The sequence below is a fragment of the Hakea prostrata genome, chromosome 4, assembly GCF_041222555.1.
Source record: "Hakea prostrata isolate BN-2017 chromosome 4, UWA_Hpros_2, whole genome shotgun sequence".
NCBI classification, from domain to species: Eukaryota; Viridiplantae; Streptophyta; class Magnoliopsida; order Proteales; family Proteaceae; genus Hakea; species Hakea prostrata.
The window spans coordinates 9,214,838-9,235,055 of NC_142603.1; the positions used below are offsets into that span (position 1 = coordinate 9,214,838).

General features: G+C 38.6%; 3 protein-coding genes across 3 annotated transcripts; 1 reads left to right on the forward strand and 2 right to left on the reverse strand.

Moving 5' to 3' along the window:
- The first annotated feature begins 2,493 nt into the window (after window positions 1-2,493).
- LOC149017667 (cytochrome c oxidase subunit 6a, mitochondrial-like) lies at window positions 2,494-9,193 on the forward strand. The gene is made up of 4 exons (XM_089151988.1): window positions 2,494-2,645; window positions 3,110-3,216; window positions 8,054-8,096; window positions 8,989-9,193. Exons 1-4 carry the CDS (start codon window positions 2,534-2,536, stop codon window positions 9,027-9,029), a joined length of 303 nt encoding a protein of 100 aa, XP_089008114.1. The 5' UTR covers window positions 2,494-2,533; the 3' UTR covers window positions 9,030-9,193.
- Window positions 9,194-11,428: 2,235 nt separating this feature from the next.
- Window positions 11,429-15,329, reverse strand: LOC149017668 (uncharacterized). Its single transcript, XM_089151987.1, has 2 exons — window positions 14,904-15,329; window positions 11,429-13,932 (listed from the first exon to the last, which is right to left on the reverse strand). Exon 2 carries the CDS (start codon window positions 13,847-13,849, stop codon window positions 11,813-11,815), a length of 2,037 nt encoding a protein of 678 aa, XP_089008113.1. The 5' UTR covers window positions 13,850-13,932; window positions 14,904-15,329; the 3' UTR covers window positions 11,429-11,812.
- A 1,888-nt stretch (window positions 15,330-17,217) lies between these two features.
- LOC149017669 (EPIDERMAL PATTERNING FACTOR-like protein 2) lies at window positions 17,218-18,594 on the reverse strand. The gene is made up of 3 exons (XM_089154279.1): window positions 18,141-18,594; window positions 18,001-18,041; window positions 17,218-17,913 (listed from the first exon to the last, which is right to left on the reverse strand). Exons 1-3 carry the CDS (start codon window positions 18,250-18,252, stop codon window positions 17,665-17,667), a joined length of 402 nt encoding a protein of 133 aa, XP_089010405.1. The 5' UTR covers window positions 18,253-18,594; the 3' UTR covers window positions 17,218-17,664.
- Window positions 18,595-20,218: the final 1,624 nt, after the last annotated feature.

A 20,218-nucleotide genomic window follows, 5' to 3' on the forward strand; every position in this document is an offset into this window, starting at 1 on the left:
CATTAGAATCTGAACTTTTAACCGCTCTACTAACCCACCATTGACCATTTTTTTTCCTATTATTTATGGGTTAGTTAAGTTTAATCTAATATCATCCATTGATTCTAGTTAGCGGCAACATTTTTTTTTTTCTTTCTCTGTTTCTTCTTTAATATAGTTCTTCTACAAATTCAACACTTTCTTCTTTTTCGGTACATAATTGATTTTTAGAGATATTTAGAGGAAAAATATTAGTTTTTGTGAAGAAATGAAATTAGAAACAATAAAAAATCATGAGATCTAGGGAAGACGAAAATTACGACAACAGAATTATTGCAATCGAAGAGTCCAAACATAACGTAGATGAAAGAATTTTGAGAGCCGATGGATGGAGAGGGAGTAGAGGAAAAGAAATAAAAAATTTAACCATTTCTAACTACTAGCGAGAATCGAGTAGTTTTTTTTTTTTTAACCGGTGATAGAAGGTTATCTTAATTAACCAATAAATAATAAGGTTATCTTAATTAACCACTAAATAATAAGAGAAAAAGACGGTAGAAATTTAGAGTCCTTTTCTATAATAAAATAATAATAATAAAAAATTCAAATTTTCTATTTTACCCTGCACTCCCCCTAAAGGAGAACTTCAACACAAAATTTGTACTCAATTTTGAAAGTCTCCATTTGTTGAATGATTTCAATTCCACTTCTTTTGAGGAACCTGATTTGTCTTCGCTCTCACTACTTAATATAGAAGGTTCTCATTTTTGTTAGCTTTCAGAACTGAGTATACATTACCTCACATTTTGATTTATTTTGGGATGTCATTAGTATTAAGAAGTAAATCAGGATTTGAGGCTAATAATTTTTTTGTCTCATCTTTCTTCTTGGGAGAAAAATAGTCAGCTGTGCAGCACCGTAACATGACACTTGTATTATACTAAATAGAGGGTACAGATTAAAAGCTGATACTTAAGTGAAAAACCCACTTTTAGGACCCCTTTAGTCTACCAACCCATTTATATCTTTACTTCTTTCTTCTCAGTTGAGTTCTTTTATAACTTGGGTGAGTTGTCGTCTATGTTCTCATACAAAATTGTTTTGGATAACAGCAAAGTCTTCTACCCCATAGATGTAATGATCAATCACCAAATGGATAGAGGAGTGAGCGAAAGAATAGACTTTACCAATAGGAGAAAACATTAATGCAACCTTGGCTCCGCACAAGATACACTCTCTAAGGGGAAATTGGAAATCCTAACATGATGTTTGATTGCTTAATTCGCTCACCTCAAAACTCTTCAGCCATAAACCTTCAAAGAAGTGTTGGAGTTTCAACTCGAAAACCCAGTTGAAAGACTTTCCATTAGATGAGGAAGAAGGGTTTTTTTTTTTTTGGAGTTGAAGTCTTTGAACGGGCTTTTAGAAATAGGCATTTATAGACTAAACGAGTCATGAAAGTGGGGTTTTCACTGAAGAATTAGCTTTTAATCTGTACCCTCTATTTAGTATATTACAAGTGTCATGCTATTGTACTGCATTGGTTGCTGTGCACAATATACGCTTTTTTTCCTTCTTCTTGTTAGAATGTAGAAAGGAAGTATTTATCTCTTTTCAAATTCAAAATTTCCCCCTTCTTCTTTTGAATTGCGAAACATTTCCTAATCACTGACTCCTAAGTTTGAATCCTCTTCTTGGAGGGGATCTTCCAATTAATCTTATAATTCATTAGACACTCATTGGAAAACCCCTCCAATAAGAGAAGCCAAATAGAGTCCCTAACGATCATGTGGGTCAATATTTGTATTATTATATACTATGTTCAAAGCCTCCATCCATATGAAAATAAATTTTTTTTTGGGGTTAGAAGAAAAGGAAATTTTTAATTCACTTGGTTTGATATTTGACATATATTCAATTTAAAAATAAATTTTTATATTTTAGAAAAATTCTGAAAATATAAGATTCCAAATCTTCTCTCTTATGTATAGCCTTCCCTAGTTCTGGGGGGGGGGGGGGGGGGGGGGGGGGGGGGGGGGGGGGGGGGGGGGGGGGGGGGGGGGGGGGGGGGGGGGGGGGGGGGGGGGGGGGGGGGGGGGGGGGGGGGGGGGGGGGGGGGGGGGGGGGGGGGGGCCTCTCGTTGACAGCGTGATTCTGGAGTGCTGTATATATGTGGGCTTGGATCATGGGTTTTTAGTTCCAACGTGATGTAGTGGTCCATTGGGCCTCTGATTAGGATGGTTCGCAAGAGAAAAATCAAAAGCACCAGAACCGATCACCTATATAACATATAGCGTATCATATTCTATTGTCCAATCAATTATTCACCATCGGAATTTTGACTTACAACTTCCTCAAAGACTTGATGTACCAGATGATCAAATGAGATATTGGACGGTCCTGATCCTGCAGTTTGATTTCTATTCCGTGGTGAGACAATGACTCAATCCAACGGCCATAAACTATTGTTTTCGATCTCTTGCATAAATAGACTAATTTTCTGTCACTCGCAGGATTAGTCGATTGTTGGGAAGAAAGCCAAGAAGAGACGGCAATGGCGATGTCGATGTTGCGATCTGGATTTCAAGCAGCGCTCCGCAGAGGCTCAAGAACTGCTCCTCCTTCTAAGAGGGGATTTTCTTCTTCTTCTGGCCACGATGATGTTGGTGAGTCATTTTCCCTTTTCCAACCTTCATTCTTTCGAAGTTGTGAACTTGAAAATTGTCAAAGGGAGTCTGAGTTCGGTTCTTTGCTACTATTCATCTAATTTCTTTGATTTTCGATCTATTACTTTTAATCTGGCTATTTTTTTGAGGGAGAAAAATGGGTTATCGTAAATGCATCTTGTTGTTGTCGAGATTTCATTTTTTCTGTAATATGTTCTAACCCTGATCACACATTAATGGGAAAAAGGGGAGGAGGGGATCTCTTGAATATTAACTCTCTTCGTTCCTGATACGGTTTTAATATCGACAAACCATTCATTTCTGTTGTAAGCATATGAATCAGGAGTTTTTTGGTTTTTGTTTTTGTTTTTGTTTTTTTTTTCCTTCGATTTCGTTGTCCTGGTACATCCTTTGTGTAATTCCATTACTCAATTGAAGGAAGAAATATGTTTTCTCTTGGTCAGCTGAAGCATCAAAATGGGAGAAGATAACTTATGCTGGCATACTGTCGTGCACTATTTTAGCTGTTGTCAACTTATCGAAGCCTCATCCCCACTTTGACGAGGCACCTGTAAGTTCTTTCTCTCCTTGGTGGGTTTTATTTTTGATATATATGGTTGTTTTTTGCATCCAGGCCTCCTCCTGTCTTCCTTTTAGAAGGGAACATCATAGAAATTTGCGTGCCATTCAGCTACCCTCCTGGATTCACGGGATGGACGTAGAATTGGCCGGATCAACCTTAAGAATCTGGATTCTCATCAGGGATTTTGTGCAGAGATCCCATTTTGGTGATGAGTTATCATGAAAGAAATGCGGTAGAGCCTTAGTTTGATGAAACGTATCTGTTCAATTTATTTTCCTCATTTTTGATAACCAAAGAAAAACAAAAAGATTTTTTATTCCTTAATAGATTATGAAATAAGAAATTGGCCAAAAAAAAAAAAAAACTATGAAATATGAAACCCCCCCCCCCCCCCCCCCCCCCCCCCCCCCCCGGGGGGGGGCCCGAGGATGAACCCCAGGAACCTTCCTATTTGGGGTCCCACCGCTAAATTATTTTATTAAATTAAAGATAGACCCTATATTTTTGTGGGCCCACACTTTGAAAAATGATAAATTTTGATAATGATATATTTTTTTCGACAAAATATGGTAAAATTAAAGCAACATATAAAAATATACACATGACTTCAACCCTAAAAGTTAATGCAAACCAAAATTTTCTTGGTAGGAGATGTAAACCAAAAATTTTTTTAGGTAGGTGCAATCATGGTGTTGTTACCTACTAACTATAGACATTTTATTCACAATACAAATCAAATAACAAAAATTGCGAAGAAATAAAGAAACATAGAATATAAATCAAATTAAAAGAATAACAAAATAAAGAGAAAGAAACAATGATAAATTGAGAAGGAAAGGACTTAATTGTGGAGTAGATTTTTCCAAATTTTCTTAAGCCACGCTTATAGAAGGGGAAGAGAATAAATAAGAAAAGGGTAGAGGAGAGGAGATAGAGAATAAATAGGGATGAGAGTTAGTTTTAATTAGAAATAATATTTTGTTTTTGAATACCTAAGATTTTTTTTTCAGAACTTTCCTTTAACCCACGTTTATAGAAACATAAGAGAATAAATAGGATAAGCGAGAGAGAAGAGAGGGGAGAATAATAGGGATTGATGGATTAGTTTTTTTTATTAGGAATGACATTTATACCCATCATTTTACATTTAAAAATTGTTCACAATATTGGGGGGGGGGCCAAATAGTGACATTTCACATGTAGGAAGAGAAACCGGAATTAAGGTTGGGGAATTGGATAAAATTTAAAAGGGGGGGGGGGGGCGCCCCCCCCCCCCCCTCCTGGGTCCCCCCCCCCCCGCGCCTTGCACCTTCCCATTTGCTTATCAGCTTCTCTAAAAGAACAAATGCACTCTCTAAAATGGTTGCCAGTTCATAAGAGAGACTATGTCTCCTGCATGCGTTGATTATTCATAATGCAAATCGACTGTTGGACTCCTTAATCATAAGCAATACAAAATGGAACTTGTTAGCCACTCTAGAGAACACTTCTTGAGTAATGGCTTATATGAGATACTATTGAAAACTGAAATGCTTGGTATGTACAAATAATCAACCTCTTAGATATTCAGGATTCACATTCTGTTACTAAAAAGATGGTTTACAAGTTGGGCTACAGGGCATGTTTAAGTAGACTTATTGGTAATTTTGTGGAAGAGAAATATGGACATGAATTTTTCTAATGATTAGACCTCTTTAAATTGTTAGATGAAAAAGGAAAGAGCAAATTTCTTAGACCTTCGCTGGCCTTTCTGACAAATACACTAACCTAAGTTACTTGAGTGCTCCCAGAAGCTGACAGTGTTAGTAAAAAAATCTTCTGTGATTCTTGTGTGTTTTTTTTCTTTCTTTTTTCCTTTTTTCCAAGGGATTTGAACGGTGTTGCTCAAACCCTGTCCTTGTTTTTGCCTAATAAGACTAGTTGGCCAAATTCCACTCCATGGTTTCGTCAATTTTGTGCTTTGTATCCATTGGTTTTTTACGAGGCCCATTGAATTATGATTATATTCTTTTAATTGTTCTGCTTCCCCTTTTAGCTGTCACAATAAATTATAAATATCTATTTCTATAGGTTTTAGTTTATGATATACATATTATTAATTGAAAACTTTTGAAGTAGTTAACAAGTAAGAGGTAGCCTGAATCCCAAAACCAAATCATAGAAACTAAAGTGGACAGAAATTAAATTTGGAGCAGTAGAAGCAGTGTAATAATAATCTTTTCCCTGGCCAAAAAAGCAGAGATTGGCAAACTATTTTGTTGGTGAGAACTTTTCTATGTGGAAGAGTAGTGGACCTTGGAAACCAGAAAGAAAGCCTTGTTTGCGATGGAGGAAGACCAGAAGAGAATGCAACAAAACAGTAAAGTAATGTAAAGGATTGGAGATCGTATTTTATAACCTGCAACAGAAACCACATAAAGAGACACAAGGAAGAGAAGATATGATAGTAGGGTAAATTTTGTCCACTTTTATTTTATTAGTTTTTTATTTTGTTATTGCAACTTCGTAATTGGTTAAGAAAGAAGTGGAGGAGAAAACCAAGGAAGATGCCTAGAGAGTCTGGATACCAAAGGAGGAAGAATGACAGTTATCAGTAAAATGAACAGCTACATTCTGCAACATATGCTGTCAGTGGAGAAATAAAAGAAGGGATTTGGAATTGCTGGTGTGCAGTGGCTCGAAGAATCTCTACGGCTGTGTTTGTTTGCAAAGATGGGGTGGGAAAAAAGGGGTGGAAAAAAATGTGGGTCCCATGTGTAGTGGGGTGAGGAAGAAGGAAAGGAAATGAAGGGATTTTGTGGAAAAATGTCAATTGTGTGGGTCCCACTTTTTAGTTTTCTACACTTTTCCACAAAGTCCCATACATTTTTTGGGGTTTTGAAAAGGCTTGGGTGGGAAAGTTAGCTTGCCACCTCACCAGACAAGTTTCCTTAATTTAAGGAAGCTTGTCTCTAACTTTTCCATCCCAAGCTACCAAACAAAACCTTTTAGGATTTAAAGGAAAAGTTTGTTTTTTCAAGAATTTTCCCACCCTTTTTTTCCCCACCCTTTTTTCCCACCCCACCTTTATTCCTACAAACCAGCGCAGCCTATATGAATCTTTCTCTGATGAGAAGGAGAAAAATTGGAAGTCAGTCTAATACATTGCCAGATTTAAAGCTCAAAACATATTCACGACAGCCAAAAGCTGAGATTGAGAGAATCATAACAATAGAGCCTGTCTTGATTTCAATCTATTTAAATAGCAACTCAGTTTCTTCAGTCAAACACCCTTTCATTTACTTGGTGAACAATCAGGCCAAACTCGCCATATGCTACTTCTATTGAAGATCCTCCTCTGAGCTAAGAAACTGTAGAGTCAGTTCCTGTGGAAATAGGAAATTATTTTGGGATCCTTTCTCATCTGATTCTCTTGTTTCTTTCTCTCTGGGTTTTGTTTCTATTGTATCTATAGGAGAGGGTTCCACCAGTTAATGCATGAACCAGAAAAAGAGAACCACATTCAAGAATGGAGATGTAGATGTTGTGGTTCTGACAAAGACACAAGCCTAGTTTAATTGCCAAAGTTTCAGCCATTAAGCTTATACCAGTGTTGGTGAGCAGCAAAACGTTGAGCCTTTAGGTTTTCAGAGGGGTCATGGTTGGCGGATAATGAATGTTATTTGTAAGGTTTTCAGGAAGGAGAAGAATAAAAAAGGGTATTGGAATATGATAGAGGCAAGTAAAAGAGATGATAGATGAGTTAGCATTTTATATTTTTATTAAAGGCAAAAGGGTTACTTCCTAAGAGGGCAAACAGATAACAGCGCGCCTGGGGCCATATCTAGGGTGGCAGTGCAGTAAAATGTCATTTTTCAAATCAAACCAATAACTGAACTTGAAATATTAATAATGTATTGGGGTTATGTGTGACAAAGTTTGAAAAGTAGATGAGGTTTGGGTAATTTTTAGTAACACAGGGGAGGTTCATGCAACTGTCCAAAAGGTTAGGGAAGGTCAGAGTAGTTTACTCGAAAGGAAATAATACTACACAGTAATGCAGAACTTCCCAATCAAGAATCATTTTTGGGGCTGGCACTCTGGTTTTTAAATGTCCACTGGTCCTTAATCAGTCAAGTTGATATTCAGTTGATTTATGTTACTTGTTTCACGAATTTGTTCATCTGGAATTGCTGTTGAATATTGAAAAAGTATCTTTCTTTTTTTTTTTTGGATGAACCTATTTCTAGGGTTGTCAGCAACTGGGGGATTATGCAAGAATTGAATCATTGACAGGGCAGGCGTATTAGAGATTTTTAGGAGACCTCACTGAACATATGACTAGAGTTTTGCCTGATACTAAATGGGCATTTCAATGCTCCAGACTTTTGGCACTGTGTAGTTTGAGGATGGTCTTAGTGTATGCAGTCCTAGCCCCTTTTGTGGAAAGCTGTTTCTTAACTTGAACCAATGGCCACTAGGTCACAATTGGGCAACCTTACCATTTTGTCAAGGTCCATCCTATAGTTTGGTGTGATATATGTTAAAAATAGAAATGGGCTCAAAATTTGTTAGCTCGGTCACATATTGGTTGTTTAATACAGTATTCTGTTATCGTTGTTGTGATGCTTGTGGATTAAAAAGTTTCATGAAAATTTTAAGGTGTTTCCAAGTTTCTCCTTTTGTTTAATTATCAGGAATAAAAGAATCCTCTTGTTTTTGTTTGTATGTTCATTGTTTACCTTAACCATACTTGCACGATGTTATTTCTAGAATCTCTTGTGTCATGGAAGTTTCTGGTGTTTCTAATTATTGTCATTCTTTTTATTCTTAATTTTATTTGCAGGCATACCCATATTTGCATATCCGAAACAAGGAGTTTCCATGGGGTGAGTGAATTTCCATTCCGTTCAAATAATTTTAAGAGCATCTAGTGATTTGTTTATTTCAAATGGATTGTAGTGTTTTAGTACCTTATCTGATTTGTATATTTGATGCTTTCTCCTTTTTGAGATTTTATTTGTTGTTTTAACTTGTGTTTTTCATGGTAGACCAAGGAACCTGCTGTTGTTCATTGAATTATATTTATTTTGTATCTAAAACTCATGATTCATTTAGTTGATGGCATCCATACAATTAAGGGGTCATGTTATTTAAAATGACCTGTTGCTAACATTGGCAATTCGTCATGACTAGCAAACATCTTTGTATAGACATACCCTTTTGTTAATGGTCTCCATATAACGAAGGGTTTGTGATATTCATAATGACCTCTTCATGCAGTGGAAGTCTATTATGGCTTGCTTCATTAACGTACATGAGTTTTTTTTTTTTTTTTTTTAAATCATTAACGTACATGAGTGGGTCCATGTGATATTGGACTCGGCACCCATATCAATGGTCAAGTTCCAGTTCCAACCCAAAGCAGGTAGATGAAGTGCCTCAATAAGTGCATCTAGAAGTACAGAAAGTTACTGAATGACTTTGGATTCCATTAGAGTGAAATCTCATTCTGCATAATTGTATTAGACGTAGTCGCTTTTTTTTTCCTTCTTCTTTTCATCTCCAGTTCTTATTTATGGCTGAATTTTGATCTGTGAGATGGGTGTTGGCTCCTCCATGACATGGAGCCAGTTGGAGGCTATCATTTTCTCTCTTTACCCGTTGGGATGATTGAATAGCCAATCACATTGATTTGTGTTCAATTTCTAATTGATTTCAGTGTGGTTATTTAGCTTTTGACAAATTCTCCCCTGTTTTATTTGGCACATCATGGTGCAGGTCCAGATGGCCTGTTCGAGGTGAAGGAAGAACACCATTAATGGGTCACAAGTAGATACTTTTTCCTTTTTGAAACATGAAGATCTGTTTGAATATATCCTGGCTTCCTCAAGCACGTGGATTTTAAACTTCCGACTGTGGCTAGTTTTAGTGTGTTTTATTTTACTCTACTGTTCAATAAGAACTATAAATGGTTTCTGGTGCAGATTCCGCTGTATGTCATTGCGGTTCCTTGAATGTCTGAGCTTCACAAATTGGTTTGAGAAAGCTTTCATTGTTTGTGTATCAGTTCGTTTTCTTGCTTTTTATGGGAGCAATGTCGCAACTCACAATTGCCAGGATAACGGTTAAATAAAAATTCCTCGCCCCACTCAAAAAGTACACCATCATCCAGAATTATGGAAATATGAAATAAAAATTCTAGTCTACAAAAGTAGCGTTTCTAAATGTGATATTGTTGGGTGATGACTGATGAGTACTGACCGAAGTATTCTCTCTTGGTTTGAAATTTCTTACTGCCCTTTAATTTGTGTTGCAATGAAAATAAGTCTCAAGATTTTGAATTCCGGTGCTTGATCAACATCAATCCCTGATATTCAAAACCTACTTTACAAATACTGTTTGTTTTGATGATTTGATTACAAGAAATTGCGCATTTAGATGAGAAAATGCATCTAATCCTTGGTATACCCAACCCAGAAGACACTACCTATGTTTATCTTACTTAAAAAACTTTCAAGAAACGCAGAAGCAATTCATCTAGGAGTATTCTTCTAGCAAGGTACTCCCTTCTGTTAGGGAAAATTGCCCAGGTCTACTTCAAAAAAATCCTTACACTTAAGGTAAATTCTTGCCAATGTAATCCATCATCATAATCTAAAGATATATCAGAGGTTAAAATTTCATCTCAATCATATAGGTTGTTTGGTCCCATAAGAGGGATAAAATGGATTTAATTTATATTAGTATGACCTTGGGTTCTCTTACCTAGTAAGCCTAATTGAGTTTTTGTTCAATTAAATCATTTGATCCTCAATTCTCGCTTGAAAGGGGGGAATTCTTGCAGCAGCTGAGCCTGAGATGAATGGTTATCTCTTACAATTATAGCTTTACTTCATAGTGTCAGAACAGTGATACGAAATCAGCACAGGTTGATCATTTCAATCAGATTTATGCTTGATCCATCTAGAAAGGCTTTTCTTTTACCCTTTTTGACTCATACTCCAGGAAAAAAAAATACAGGATCACTACGGACATCAAGATCGATTACTTGCAAGGAAAACCACGTAAAGGTCTGTTGGAGAAGTTGATATGGCATTGAGATCCCCCACTTTAGCTTTCAAATTGGCTTTTTCAGATTTGAAATCTTAAACAAATGGATAATCAAAGACCTATTCATGTTAGTTGGTGGGTGGGTGACGGTTTCCAAATTCTTTGTATTCCATTTTGGTCATCGTCAACTCAACTCAGGCCCACCATTGCAAGTTTCCTGACCTTCCAAATGTGTGTGAGTTGGGTTCCACTATCCAAAGTCAGACCAGTTAAATTAAAATGAGCCTCAGATTTCTCCACTTCTCTTCATTGACTTAATACCTAATCTTTCCAGTTGCCTTAGATCCTATTGAAACGGCAGCTCATTTTGTAATTCTGACTTCACACCTAATCTTTCTGAGGCAAACCACTTGCCTTAGATCCGTAAATAGAGGGTTCTTGAAGGGAGTGAAGACAACACTTATTGACCAATCTAATCTAATCTGATCAGGTAGTTTAGATTTCTGGACAACTGGGTGGAACTTCTCCTAATCCCTCGTTTGCCTCCTAAAATCTTCCTTTCTAAGGATCCTGTTATTGGTGAAGTAAAGTAGTGTATGAGACTTCAGAAGTGGAAAGTAGGAAGTTTCGTATTCTAACAAAAGTAAAGCACTTCCCTTCTTTTAGCAGAAATCCGAACCCAAGTCATTTCATGTGCTCATGCGTTTAAGCTTAAGAACTACACACTGTAAGACTATCACAGCAGAGTCCAGACTATCACAGCAGAGTCCTTAGCAGAGCCAATATTGAACTTGGAATGGTTACCAATCAATCTAGATACAACCAGAAACTATCATATATTGAACAGCATCAGCTGAATTAGGCCTAAGCCATAAAAATCAATCAAGCATTGATTAGGCATGTACAGATATTGGATTCATGGAAATTTGGGTCGACATTCTCTTATGAGACATGAATTATGATAACATGCCTCGTCACTTTTTGATTGTTGAACCACAACAAACCAAGGCTGTGTGCGGTTTAGCTTCTTGGTTGATTTTGAATATTTTTTATGTTTATGCAAAATTGTGACCCGTCAAGAAAAGCCAACATGGTGAGCAGTTTAAGAGTTTTTTTTTTTTTTTTTTGGTAATTGAGCAGTTGAGAAGAGTAGCATCCATCATGTAGGAAGGGGGCTAATCTGAGACGAAAAGTAAAGCTATTTATGATGGTAATAGCCCACTGGCTATCTACTGCAAACAGAGGAATTAAATGAATGTGAATACAACACATTTTAAGGTAGGAAAAGAAGACTTTCAACTGATACTACATATCCCAATAATGACACAAAGCTAGAATTTATCTCAACAACTCGGAATCAGCAGGTATGAAGCCCAAAACATATGATGCAGCAAGATAAGCCATGGGCATTCAGTGACAAGAATTTCAGGACAAAATTAATTATAAAATTACAATCACGACAACTGATCATCCTTCTGAAACAGTGATGTTCCAAGAAAGAAAAAACTTTTGCTGTCTCGTGCAACTAAGGAAAGGGCTATTGTCAGTAGTGTTACTCCGCTGCGACATCATCATGGTTTGACCCTTCAGTCTCTGGCAAGGTTCCTAGATCTGTGCGAGCTTCTTTCACTTCTTGTAGGATGGACGAGTCGGAAGAATCGGTGGCATCATGTTCTGCTGCATTTGCATTCTCATTTGTTGTTGAAGATGTCACGCCATCACTGTTTTCCTCTTTTTCAGTTGTTGTGTGAGGCTTCTCACCCTGAACTGATTCAACCCCATCCTCCGAGGTAGTAGTTGTTTCAATCTTCTCACTTTGAGATGATTCAGTATTCTCACCAGTGGTTGAAGATGCTGACCCATCCTCAGTTCCAGTTGTCACTTCAGACTTCTCATTCTGAACTGATTCATGATTCCCACTTGTGGTTGAAGATGTGGACCCATCCTCAGTTCCGGTCGTCGTTTCAGACTTCTTACTCTCAACTGATTCAGAATTCTCACTTGTTGTCAAAGCTACTGACCCATCCTCAGACTTCTCATTACTCTGAACTGATCCAGAGTTGTCACTTGTGGTTGAAGGTGTTGACCCATCCTCCATTCCAGTTGTTGTTTCAAGCTTCTCACTCTGAACTGAACCAGCATTCTCACCTGAAACAACGAGACTAGAATTGCTAGAAGCTTCATTTGGCTCTCCACCGGTCTCTGATTTCTCCACCCCAACTGTTGCATTGGGGTTCACTGTCTGCTCTGATTGTGCGGTTTGCAAGTTGTCGTCACCTTCAGCCTTCTCACTTTGATGTTGATTTGGATCAGTGATGGTTTCTGTTCCACCCTGTAGGGATGAGATAGGAGTTTCTACATTATCTGCTTTTAGGTTATCATTCACCTCTTTTCCATTGTTGGATTCTGTAGATATTATTGGGTTAGAAGTAGAACCATCCTTTGACTTAGCCAAGCTTTCCTCCATATGCTTATCATCCGCCTTTTCTTCTTTCTCTGTCTTCAGGCCTGAATCGTGCTGATCAGCATCGACTTCAACATGGGATTTATTTTCCTGCTCCGACTCATGTTCTGCATTCTCCACATGCTCTTCCACATTCAACCCACCTGAAGATCCGTTTTCAGTTTCTTGGGTATCCCGGACTACGGCACTGGAAGCATCATCACCCTTATAGTGTTCCTCTCGTGCTTCCTGAGTAGATCTGTCTTTCTCATGATCCTGATCCTCTGATGAACCAGTATTATCATGCAGCTCTTCTTTAGCATTCTCTTTCTCCTCAGTAGTCCTGTCTCCATGATGATCCTGATCCTCTGATGAACCAGTATTATCATGCAGCTCTTCTTTGGCATTCTCTTTCTCCTCAGTAGTCCTGTCTCCATTATGATCCTGATCCTCTGATGAACCAGTATTATCATGCAGCTCTTCTTTGGCATTCTCTTTCTCCTCAGTAGTCCTGTCTCCATGATGATCCTGATCCTCTGATGAACCAGTATTATCATGCAGCTCTCCTTTCTCATTCTCTTTCTCTACAGTAGTCCTGTCTCCCTCATGATCCTGATCCTCCAATGAACCAGAATTATTCTCATTCTCTTTCTCCTGAGTAGTACTGTCTCCATCATGATCCTGATGCTCTGTTGAATTCTCATGCAGCCCTTCCTTTTCATTCTCTCTCTCTTCCCTCTCCTTTTCTTCTTCACTAGTGGAGTCTTCTGAATGTTCAGTTTCCTCCTCTGCTTTCACTGGGTTGTGTTCATCTATCTCATCCTGTCCACCACTCCTCCCTTCTTCCTCAGTTTCATCTGGCTTGTTTTGATCTTCAGTCTCTTCTTCTTCCTTTTGTCTGTCAGCCTCAGAAGTTGATTCCTCCTCATGTGGATGGAGATCCTTCCTTCCAAGTTTAAGGATATCTTGCCCACTTTCTACTCTCTCTGTAATTTTTGCAATGCCCTCAAATTCCTGCTTCTTATCCCGGGAGTGTTTTGCCTGGTATAGCAACCAAATACAAACAGCAACCAATAGACATATCTGGAGAACGTGTTTAACCTTAATCCCTTTAGACCTCTGGCTCCTGGGTGATTGCCTGAACATGTTTGGATCAAGAGCTCTAACTTAATGTGTCTAAGCCTTATAGCCACAGCAAGTCTTGTAGCAAAGCTATGCAGAAACTTGGCCTGTCAGAGAGCAAGAAAAGCATGGAATAGAACAGAGTAAGTTTCAACGGAGAGATGCAAGCAATAAGTTTGGAAAACGGGACCCGTCAAAAAACCCAACCGGCTACAGTCAATGAGAGTCGCACCTACTTTTAACCAAAATCAGAAGATCAAACTAGTCACAGACACAAAAGAATGCTAAATGAAAAGCACAGATCATGTAAACTGAATAAGAAATCTCCTGGTAACCAAACTATAGAATCCCAATCGATTGATAACAGTGATTTAGTAATTCCTAAAGATTTGGATTCACGATTTGCCCGACAATATAGGATCATCCATCCAAAGATCTGATCACCTATCGCTCAATTCCAAAACCGTAACAAATAGAAAAAGCCTAATTTGTGCTACAATTCTACAAGTACCCCAAAATTACCCAAAAAGAAAGAGAAAATCATCCTTACTAAATATAATATAAGCAGTAGCAAAGCAAGAACTAAGGCGGCAGTGTTTGGGGGTCATTACAAATCCATCCCTCTCAAATAGACGGAAAGTTGCAGGCAACAGGTGAAGAAATCTTAAGACACCATTGGAATAAGAATCAAAATCAACCAGCTATCGCTTAGACAACCCATGAGTTGATCGAAACCATCACCGACAGAAAGGAAAATCATATTGCAAAATCGACAAGGAGCTCAACGGAAATCGTGGACAATTAACACCCCAAAGAAACCCTTTATATGCAACGCTTACACCGGTGTTGAATCTGGGCAGCCATTGCCATAACGGCATACAGATGAGACATATATAGAGATGTGTTAGCAGCAGATCTCTCGTGGCAACCCCAGAGGAAGAAATCCAGGAATAGAATGTACAAACAATAGATAACAAACGATCTAATCAACAACGAACATATTAAAACTGAAAGGGATCTGAGAAACGGAAAAGAAAAAGACATGCAAATGGATCCATACGGAGAAATTGAAACAAACCTGAAGAAATGAAGAATGAAGCAGAGCTTATGATTCCCTCCTTAGGTTTGCTTTTTTGGCTAATAGAGTCCCAAGAGGAACTGGGCGGAGAGAGAGAGGGAGGGTTTCCTATTCACTGAGGTGTACTTGTTCCTCTCCAACAGGCAACAACAGCTGCTCACAGAGCCAACAAGAGCAGAAGACTTTAGACTAGGTAGATCTTGTGCTGTTTGTGTTATTCTTCTTCTTCCTCTCTCTCTCTCTAATTTTTTTCCCTGGTAAAATGTGTTTTTTGTTCCTGACTTGTGGCGTTCTGTAGAATCAGGCTTTGGCTGGTTTTACTACCGTGATACGATTGATAATATCTCACCAAAAGAAACTCTGATCGCAATATCAAACCCCACAGCCCATAAAAAGCGAGGGTAATATGTCCGCTCACGGAGTGCTCTCCCGACAGCTTTATAATCACAAATATATTGGACTCATAAGTGAAAATTTATTAAAAAGAAAATTTTAAAAGTGGGACCTATCGCCAGTATCCTATGGCTCCTTATAGTCTTGTGGTTGACAAGGGATAGAGAGCACTTTGTGCCGTACCCCGTGCTAGAGGAGATGATCTTGACTCATAAAGAGCTGGGTACATAGAGAGGGAATAGGCCTTAGGCAGTCAATTAGGATGTGTTCCTCTCATACTCTCTATCATATTATTTAGGAGGAAAGTCTAGTTCTAAGCACCAAGAAAGTGGATTAAAAAAGATGAGCCCGAATAGGACTTGAGCTTAAGATTTTGGCCCCAAGAATGGGCTTGAAATAACTCTTTGGCCCGTGGGGCTTGTTTTGACTTGTTTCCTGATTTTTTGCCTTGATTTTGTTCTTTATTTTGCCATAATTTTGTCATTGATGTTTGATCTCAATGAATTAGGATCAGGAACAAAGATATAACCAATTTGGGCCAAGGCCAAGGCTAGAGACAGGGTTAATCACGACTAGGGATATGGTCAATCAGGGTTAGCGCCAATCAAAGCCAGGGACATGGCCAATCAGGGTGGAAATGGCTTGGTTTGGCCCTATAGGGCTTATGATCAGGGACAATAATTCTTGACCCCGAATTAAACTCAGGGCGAGAATGTGCTTAGATTAGAATATATAGAGCTGGGCTTGGAATTGCAAAAATCTGACCCTGTTGTCACCATATGCCCCATGTGGCAAAAGAGGAAAGGTGGTTAAGACAATAAATGATTTTGGATCCCTCCCTCAAAGCTAAGAAAGGCATGCCATATGTGACAAAAAAAAAAAGGAAGGGGGTTGAGACACTAAATGAATTTGGATCCCCTACCCTCACGGTAAACCTTTGATCTCAGTTTACCCAAAAGAAGAAAAAAAATCTGATCTCCATGATCCATTGGTAAAAACAAGATTTTTCCTTTTTTGTGAATCTAGATGGGAAATATTTTCATAATACATTTGTTGAACTCACGTTTTCAAACAAGACCGATTTCTAGAAACATGTAAAAAACAATTTATTCGAGAATTAGAATTAATCTACTGGAACGGAAATGTTATCAAACTTACTTTTCCTTTAAATCCTAAAATGGGAATTTTAAATTGTGGTCAATTTCCCACCCCATGTGATTTTGGCAGTGAAAAGTGGGACCCACCCGATCACTTTTCCACAAAATCCTTTCTTTTCCTTTTCTTCTCCCTCACCCCACTACATGTGGGTGGACGTGAGGCATGACTGCATGACTGCATGAGATGATTTTTTTTTTCAGTATAATTTCTTTAGAAATATGTAGTTTTAATGAGAAGGGAAAATGATGGATCTAGCACTAGCAGCAGGTGTTTTCTCATGGCTTGTCGTCTTTGATAATCCTTCTCCTTTCGAAATCATCCTATATTCATCCTTATGCTCCCATTGACTTGGAAAGCAGACGTGAGTCAAGCAACTCATATCAGATCAGCCGATTCGTGGGGGGATCAGTTGCATTGATACAAAGCAAAGGATGCAAATGATTAGTAGCTAAGAGTCACAAGCAGGATTTAAGATTATATTCAAATTCAAGATCGATTGATCCTAATTCAAGGAAGATCCATCCTGTGACGGGAACAAATCAAACCATAATGGGGTTTTTCTAAATCGATGACTTGCCGATTCAGATCCAAATTGGCTGGTATATGCCAAGAACAAGGTAGAATCGGCCATTCTTACATATATGGATTTTAATTGATAACAGTTAATGATCGGCTTCATGTTCCAAACATTAATGGATGGCAATGATACTTTGAGGATCGAAAACTGACTGGATCGTCATCATCTTCTTAATATTAATGGATGCTACAAGCTGGTAACCTCAAATCCAGAGAAAATGACTACAGGAAGGTGTACATTAGATACAGAACATCCCGTGACTTCTCCAACCCCACCTAGATGCCAAGCTAAAACTCCAAATCTTCCCCATTTCCGTTCTCAGCTCCTTTTTGAACTGAAGAGCAAAATGTCAACTTCCGAGACTAATCATCCTAGGCAGGACAGTATGTTTTGTTTACACATACCAACCATATTTGCTTTGTAGTTTTGTGGCTTTTTCTGAATCCCTGTCTGCATACACAAAAAGTTCACAGATTCTCTGCTGCAAATATCTCAAATTAGAGAGTAGGCTCATAGGTGTTAAGTGGAAGAAGTGGGAAGGACCAAGGAGAAAAAGAAGAAAACGTTAAGAATGATTGTTTGATGGAAGTATTTTTCATAATTCAGATACACAATATCAAATGGGTTCTTCAGTTATGGATTGAAGATCATGTCCCCACACTTGCATTTCCAACTCATGGGTTTGTAATTTGAGTTATCTTCCCTTCTGGAGTAAGCTATGGTCGAGACCTTGGAGGAATGTGAACTGTTTCCGTTTCTCTGTTTCGGGGATGCTGGAACTTGAATTGCTTCACAGTGCCCACATGAGCTACACTTCCCTTCGCATTTTGGAGGCCTTGAACCAATAAGACTTCTCACTGTTGCATTCTCTTCGCTACCCATCTGTACACAGAACAGCCTTACCCATTAACACCACCAATTCAAGATAATAATGACTCCCCAAATTTTCAAAGGAGAAAGAAAACTGACCTGGGTTTGGGTGGCCTCAATTTGTTTAACATTAGCTCTACCTGCGGCAGCCCAAAGATGTTGAGGAAAAAGTTTAGGTTCAAGATTTCAATTTGTGAGAAAAGCTTTCCCTTACAAAATTTAAACTGAGACTCACTTACCTTCTGCCATTAATCTCGCTTGGGTCGAGCTCGAAAGCAAGAGAAAGAAGAGATAAACGACAAGAGGGCGAAATGTATGGCAACAATTGCAGTAGTCTTGGCTAGAACCCATTTGATAGTATGTCTCTGTGAGATGACTGAAAACGTTAAAGAAGAACGAAAGTGAGAGACGGGAGGGAGAGAGTGTCTGTGCTGAGAGTTCTAGGGACTTTGTGTGGTGGTAAGACGCTGAGCGGCTTGAGACAAAGATAAGAGAGTTGGGGGGAGATAAAGATTAAATAGAGAACCAAATGAGAAGAGTGTAGTGATGAAAAGGGATTTGGGGTCTGTAATTGAATGCCACCAAAACGTGCAAAAGTCTCTTTAAAATGGCTCGACTTCAGTGACAAGGTAGAACACACTATTGCAATTTGCAGAAACCTCAAAAGAAGAGCAAGAGCTACCCTCAATATGGCAGAAGATGAGCTTCGGACCGTCGGTTGCTGAGCTCACAAAACAACCATTAATACAACAGCTCTCTTGTGGGAGGAGGAGATAGGAGGGTGAGAAGAGAAGAAAAAGAAGAGTTTTCTACGAAAGGACATGATATAACAGTTGTTGGGTACTTTGGGATTTGGGTTTCGCTTTCCTACTGCTGCTTCCCATATTTTGCCCTCAGCCCTTCATATGTGCTTTCTTGTGGATGTGGGGGTAGTTGCTCTGACCACTACCAACTCAACACGCCAATCTCCCTCTCGCTTTCTGTGTCTCTTACAGTTTCTGCAAATACAGAAATGTATATGTAGCAATAGAGTAATACGATTCTGTGATCACACAGACAGCAACAACAACAAACAAAATCTCTTGCACTGGTCTTTGTGGAGTGTGAACCGTGAATTCTTATTATATTGAATTCATTTCTAGGATTATTTCTAAATAATCCTCTCTTCTCTCTGTACGACAGAGTTTTTTTTTTCTTCTTAATTTCCCCAATAAGGATATTTGTGTGAGAAAGGAGCCATGGAGAATGAGGTATTAATGGAAGCCTTTTTGGTAATGGCAGCGGTTTAACATGCTAACACACGCAATCTCATGTGAAATCAGAAGGAAAGCTGTAGGTACAGTGCAGACCGTTATGGGTTTCCCTTTTTCTCTCTCTTTCTGTGTTAATGGTTGAAGTGGTTACATACTTACATGAAACCAAGAGATCTCACGAGACAGACAGACAGAGAGAGAGAGTCAGAGAGGGTGGTGACTTGTTAAACTTTTTGAAGTAAGTAAATAGAATACGTATTAAAGATACCAGAAAATCAAATTACATTAAGGGTTGGCGTTTCTGGTACAGGGCTCAGGGTCCTGAGTCTCTCCTGCAATCACTCACTCAATGTCACTGTCCAGTCCCTGAGGCAAGTCTCTGTTTTGGTGTACTACTAAGACACTTCTATACCTAAAGATGGGATGATAACAAGGATATGATAGAAAGATTGAATCATTTTACAGTGTGGTACTAATGGGAATGCTTTACTTTCTTAAGCTCATAAAACGTTTTATTATGGCTTGGGATTTTTATTCTGGACCTCCAGTTTTCTGCCCAAACCATTTCTCTGCATTTATCTTTAAACATGAAAGGTTCCTGCAACTGGCCAGTGTGAGAGAATCTCCTAAAATCAAAAGGGCATGAGACTTGGTCAATAAGGGACCAGTCTCTCATGCATATGTAGATAGAGCCATATAGGTGGTCAAGGAGGACAGCAGGAGTACCCAAATGATGAAGAACCTCCTACTTAAAACCCTGGTCCAGGCTCTATTGAACTTGCTACTTAGTGTAGGCTTGGCCGCTTGGGTGACCTTTGGGTGTGTCTGGGCAACTGTTACATGAGCCTTCTTTACTCCTTTTACTCATACTTGCGAATCCTTACAAAACCATCATTTACAAGCTGCAATAAAATCATTGTCCTTGGGGTCAAGCTGGGATTCGACATTGAGGGCCACAATGACCTTTCTATATATCTATTTTAGCCTTAAAATTTTTCTCTAGTACAGAATAGGCAAAGTGCTCATATTTTACATATGGAAAGAGGGTTAGATAACAAAAACAG

Excerpts from the sequence above, each read along its gene's own strand:
- LOC149017669 (XM_089154279.1), bottom strand. The coding sequence starts at position 18,252 with ATGGGTTCTAGCCAAGACTACTGCAATTGTTGCCATACATTTCGCCCT. Across the intron at positions 18,042-18,140 it reads AGCGAGATTAATGGCAGAAG|GTAGAGCTAATGTTAAACAA; the intron begins GTAAGTGAGTCT and ends GGGCTGCCGCAG. Across the intron at positions 17,914-18,000 it reads TTGAGGCCACCCAAACCCAG|ATGGGTAGCGAAGAGAATGC; the intron begins GTCAGTTTTCTT and ends TTCTGTGTACAG.
- LOC149017667 (XM_089151988.1), top strand. The coding sequence starts at position 2,534 with ATGGCGATGTCGATGTTGCGATCTGGATTTCAAGCAGCGCTCCGCAGA. Across the intron at positions 2,646-3,109 it reads TTCTGGCCACGATGATGTTG|CTGAAGCATCAAAATGGGAG; the intron begins GTGAGTCATTTT and ends TCTCTTGGTCAG. Across the intron at positions 8,097-8,988 it reads AAACAAGGAGTTTCCATGGG|GTCCAGATGGCCTGTTCGAG; the intron begins GTGAGTGAATTT and ends ATCATGGTGCAG.
- LOC149017668 (XM_089151987.1), bottom strand. The coding sequence starts at position 13,849 with ATGTTCAGGCAATCACCCAGGAGCCAGAGGTCTAAAGGGATTAAGGTT.